Raw genomic sequence first — 5,987 nt, forward strand, 5'->3', positions numbered from 1 at the left:
GTCAATTATTTTCTCATTTGAATTTTCCTGAGGCACCGCTGCTTCCTCGGAGAAAACACCCCTACTCAGAAGGCAGCATAATTATGTCGCTTAACTTTCAGAACAGGCTTTGTGTCACATGATTGCGAAGCCTTAAAATGCCGTCTAGGGAAGCAGCTCACTAAGTTTCAGAAAATAGTCACAGAGACAGTCAAATCTGCATATAAATGCCAGTTCTGTCAAGGTAACCTGGTACATTACAAGACCATAGAGAAGATGTGTGAGAACAAATGCCATATCAAATGCAATATCCCTAAAGAAAAAGCAAAGCGAGATGCAACTATCATTTTGGAAACACTGATTCATGAGGAAGCAGTGGTGAGGCAGTGCCTGCCAAGCCCAACAGGACAGACCTTCAACAGGCCAGAAAACTGCAGGGGGCTTCATGGCACCTACAGGACGTCTTGGCCAAGGAAAGAGGAAAGTGACAATCCTTTGTTTTCATACCATATGCCACACAGGTCCAAGAACGCAAGCTCTTCACATTACAGGAACTGTTCTCTTCAAAAGCTATATTGATCGGTGACAGTAAAGTGACAGTAAAGACATTTATAATATTACTAATGATTTCAAAAACTGCTGTTCTTTTGAACTTTCTATTCATCAAATAATCCTAAGAAATGTATCAGAGTCAGATCAAAAATACAGTATATATATATATATATATTAGGGGTGCAACGGTTACACGTATTTGTACCGAATATTTTCCGTACGGGTCTTTCGATTCGGTACGCATGTGTACTGAATAAATCGTTCCATTTTTTCATTTAATTCACACAATAAATGCCGTTTTGGCGCTCTTTGATGTGGCGAGACAGATCACTGTATAAACCCCTCAGTTCTAAATAGTGATCGACCGATATTGATATTTTATAACCGATACCGATACCAATTATTTGCATGTTTATGTGCCCGATAACCGATATGCAGAACCGATATTTATTTACTGTTATAAAGTAAATAAATGACTGAGTGAAGTAAGTCCATACTTCACTTTGGTTTTTCCTCCTTTCAGTCATCTTTAAAAAAGTGTTGAAAATTAGCAGTCTTTCATGTTAAATGTAATGTTCATATTACAACAATAAAAAAAAAACATTTTATTTAAAGCATCAGCAGCAACACTAATATTATCAATAAGCAAAATAAATGTAATCCTGAGCATCAACCTGCTGAGTGAACAGCAATATGAAAGTGGCTTCACGAGATTAATGATGAGCATAGACAACAGACAGAGAATTAAATTTTGCGTTTTTATTTCCAACATGGCTGTATTATTTAATTAATGCAAAGTTACGTCTTTATTGGGAGAGGACTTGATGGATTATCTTAGCCTACGTGACTCCGACTTCATGAGACGATGAGCACATAGACAACAGAGAGCTAATTAAATTCAGCACTTTTATTTCCAACATGCGCCCATTCATGGCTGCATATTATTTAATTCACGCAAAGTTACGTCTTTATTGGGACAGGACTTGACGGATTATTTTACGTGACTCCATGAGTTCGTCTCTATTTCTTCGAGCCAAGCTGCATAAACTGCTTATCAGGCATTTATGTAATACATCTAATTTGTGCATTAATGGCTATGTTAAATAAAGTTTACTAACTACAGTAAATCAAGTACCTGTGCACGCCGTTGTTGTCTTGTTTCTCCTCAGATGCGCTGCAATGGTGATCCTGCGCGCAATTCTCAAAACATCCACAAGATGGCGCGTTTATCGGTGAATCCGATATTACAAAACCAATTATTGCAAAATGCTTAAAAATCGGGAAAAATATCGGTAAATCGATATATCGGTCGATCTCTAGTTCTAAAGGCAGCGCGGAGTGAGAGTGAGCATGATCATCCCTTCCTCTTTATTACTAGTTTTACACAAAATAAACATGAATGAACATCTCATGCTTCATGTAATCGCTCAATTAGTGTTTCAAAGACGTCATTAAAACCGCTCGTAAACAAAATGTCACATAGCATTTCATTTACCTCAGGCTAGTCATCAGTGTACAGTGTCGTTATTTGCTAGAGAAATTAAGTCTAATGAAGAGCATTTTGCTAAATATTAGACTATACTTCATTATATTTTACTTTACCTGTTAGTGATATCTTAATTATTTAATGTATGTTTAAATATTTTATGAAACAAGTTGACTCTGTAAATTATCCTATTTCAACAACAAATAGAAATTGTATAATTTAGAAGTTAATTAAAAAAAACAGTTTACATGTTTGCATAGCCTACAATTTTTTTAATTTGAGTGTTGATTATTATAGTTAAAAATAAATAGTAATTGAATTTAATTTTGGGCTCTGTTGTTAATTGTAACCTTATAGTAATGTAAAAGGGCTCACTATAGTTTAGAGACCATAAGCTGAGGTAGATTTTTATCCCTAAGAAAATCGTAATTATAATTGAATATATTTAAAGAAAGAGCAATTTGTTCAGTAAACCATTGTTTAATTTATAAAAAAAGCAATTTATGTAATTTTTACCCCTCCTGCTGTACCGAAACCATGCCGAACCGTTACGTCAAAACCGAGGTACATACCAAACCGTCATATTTGTGTACCGTTACACCCCTAATAAATATATATATATTTATATATTTTAAAAAATTATGTTGCATAAGAGGAGTAAGAGAAGAGCATGTGGAGGGACACGGGTCACTTCTAGTTTACAAATCGATAACAATCTTGTTCTCAGAACAAGGACGGCCCGCATTACTAACGTTGAGAGCAGCTAAACACAGCAAACTCAAGGATCTCCCACATGCTGTTTGTCGATGAGAACTCCAGCTGTGCTCCACAAAACAGCACTTTAGGAAACATATCTGCATTAGTCTCTAATATACTCATATTTTAAATAAAAATGTAATAAATACAGCTGATGACACATGCAAAGTGCATATGCGAACGCTATAACTGAGTCTTTCGACACATCGTTGGACAAGCTCAATTAATGTGCCGTCTATATTTACACACTGCTTGCTTATGGCATCAATCTTAAAAATGACGGATCAGAGCTGCTGCATTTTGGAAAAATGTTCCTTTCAGTATGGTAACCAAGCAAGACAAATCCAAGCGTCCTGTCTCAAATGCAGACTGTGCATCATGTGATTGCCTGGATTTATTTGATGGATACTGCACTTCAAGAAGCAGGAAATGATGCAAGAAAACTCAAAAGATTTACTCATTATTATACTCATATGTTCAATTATAGAGGTAAAATGGGACCTATATGACTTCCCTTCTTCTGTGCACAAACAAAAATAGAAATGTTGTAGAATATTTATGCAGGGACTTATATAGACAAACTTTAGAAAAGACAAAATATGCACCTGATTCATGTGCTATATTCCACATATTCTAAAGAAAAACAATTATTAATTAGAGGAAGATCATTAATAAATCCAAGCCTGCTGTGTCTAAAGGTGCCTTTTTTCTGTAACATTCGTGAATTAAATCTGAGAGCTGCAATGAAGGGGAAGATGAGTCGGAGAGGCAGTAAAGTAGTCATATGAGCTACTTTTATTATATTTTGATGGTTCTTTCTGGAGCTGACAGTATCTGACACTAAACCTTTCCTTCTGTGATTCACAAAAGATAGTCGTAGAGATCTGGAGATATGATATGATGGATAATAAAAGATGGCATGATTTTAAATGTTGGCTGAAACACCTCGTGGTAACTTAGCATGTGCTAATGCCAAAAGCAATTCTTAATTAAATAAAGCGCAAACAGGAGTGTGTTTTTGTTATTGTTACTGAAAGGCACTCACGTTAAATTTAATGATGTCATAGATGAGGTATCGCGGGACGGGCTGCCCATTCACTTTGTCGATAATCATTTCCTGCAAAACAAGAAGACGACGATAAGAAATGCAGATATATTGCCCATAAATCAAGCCTGTGAACACCAACATGATGTAACAATGTAATTACAAAAATCTAAATAAGATATTTAGCATTAAAGCTCAAGCACAGACACAAATTAATGTAATATTTTTTCATTTAAACCTGTATATTAAACGATATAGGATTGTCAAAAATGTTAAACAAAGAAAAGTTTTGACTAAGGCTGCAGAGAGTAATCGTAATAATCAATGAATCAACATTGATCTGTGAGCTGTACTCAGGCAATGCTGATCCGTGACCTTTACACTGGTCAAAAGCACATTTTATAAATCCAGTGGGAACATGGATCGCTCTTATGTTTAATGATGAAAGTGATTTTCGTGAAGTCGGTTTGTTCTCGAGGTGAACACGTAATTCACCTGCTGTTTTGAAATCACGGTTAGGACTTAAGCAAGCACCCATGATGCATCGAAGAGACATTGTTTCTATTCAAATCAGTTCGACAAAATCATGGACCTTCAACATTTTAGTTTAGTTTTAATTTAGTTTAAATTGAGGGGTTTGGCATATATACTACCAAACTACTCTCAGGACGGCCTGCAGACTGATCTTAAACATAGATTAAGTCACGATTTATTGAATAATTAAAATAATCAGCTTCACATTAAACCCCTCATTTTACGATAAATCCAAATTAACTTTAAATTAATTGACCTTAAATGAACTTGAATCCTTTTGTTTTCAGTTAGGGATTAACTTCAAGCTCGCTGCTGTGGAGGTTTAAAGGACATGACTGCACAATTAAAAGTGGCAGACAGAGCAGGCCTCTGAGATCTATTCTATTTATAATAAATACATATGCACATAAATGATTAAAAGTATGGATTAGGGGTCTCATCTGGGTGGTGACATGGACGGGCGGTACATTAGAGGACAGATTTAGCATGCATGGGAAGAAGAGACAGCGGATCATTACTGCACTATGGGAACATGCAGGACAGCGGTCAAAGGGACACGACACAGCTGATTCGTGAACCTCACACCACATGCTCATCATATTATATGTGCTCTTTCAACTTTTATCCCACTATTTGCTTCTATTAATTGATACCAGTATTTTTCATGTCTTGTGAATTACAGTTAGGTCCATATATATATTTGGACACTGACACAATTTTCAGAATTTCGGCTCTGTATGCCACCAGAGCAGAATTAAAAATAAAACAATCAAGATGAAAATCATGCTTATATATATATATATATATATATACACACAGAAAACAGTTATTTTAAATTGTAATAATATTTCACCATATTACTGTTTTTACTATATTTTCTATCAAATAAATGCAGCCCCGGTGAGCAGAAGATAGCGACCCCAAACTTTTAAATGGCAGTATACATGAATATGATTGCTTAACCCAATTATAGACACTCATTTATGAAATGAAATAGTAACATTTCTACTGTTTACTGCAATAGTGATTCCATCATGGCATCATTTCAATCACAATCACACATTTTAATTTAAACCATTTTTAAAATTAGGTGGTGGAACACAACTTAACTCAAAGTAAAACCTGGACCAAAAATGCTTAATTAAAACTTGCTTAATTAATAAACTTGCTATTTCTGCATTTCAACCCATGATGTTGTGAGTGAGCTGATAAATGCTCTGAGAGCAAGATCATCTTTATCATTTAAAGAAAGCTACATTAGTTAACAACACCGCCTTATTTTTGACTATCTCATGAAAACCAATCCTGTGAGCATCCATTAAGTGTAGGAATAGAGTGCTTCCTCTCTGTTTAACCTGATTAACAGGCTTTCAAACCATGCAATAACTCACCCCATCTAGAAGCGTGTTGGAAAGGTGGATGCGAAGATCCTTCCGGAAAGGAAACTCCAGGTTGGCTATGTGAAAGACCGAATTGTCTCTGTCAATAATATAGACTTCGTCTTTTCCATCTATCAACATCATGTACCTGTAAAAACACAAGAGACACAGTGAGGCGAATGAGTTTAATTTACCCCTACCCCAAATATATGAATATATATATATATATATATATATATATATATATATATATATA

General features: G+C 35.1%; 1 protein-coding gene across 1 annotated transcript in view; it reads right to left on the minus strand.

Annotated features, from left to right (window-relative positions):
- rngtt (RNA guanylyltransferase and 5'-phosphatase) overlaps window positions 1-5,987 on the minus strand; it is a 116,733-nt gene that overhangs the window by 81,546 nt on the left and 29,200 nt on the right. Inside the window, exons 9-10 of the mRNA XM_016449830.1 lie at window positions 5,744-5,879; window positions 3,819-3,890 (exon numbers count right to left, since the gene is read on the minus strand). Of these exons, the coding sequence (XP_016305316.1) occupies window positions 3,819-3,890; window positions 5,744-5,879 (208 nt within the window). The remainder of the gene's footprint in view (window positions 1-3,818; window positions 3,891-5,743; window positions 5,880-5,987) is intronic.

This window comes from Sinocyclocheilus anshuiensis, unplaced genomic scaffold (genome assembly GCF_001515605.1).
Source record: "Sinocyclocheilus anshuiensis isolate Anshui unplaced genomic scaffold, SAMN03320099.WGS_v1.1 scaffold659, whole genome shotgun sequence".
Classification (NCBI taxonomy): Eukaryota; Metazoa; Chordata; class Actinopteri; order Cypriniformes; family Cyprinidae; genus Sinocyclocheilus; species Sinocyclocheilus anshuiensis.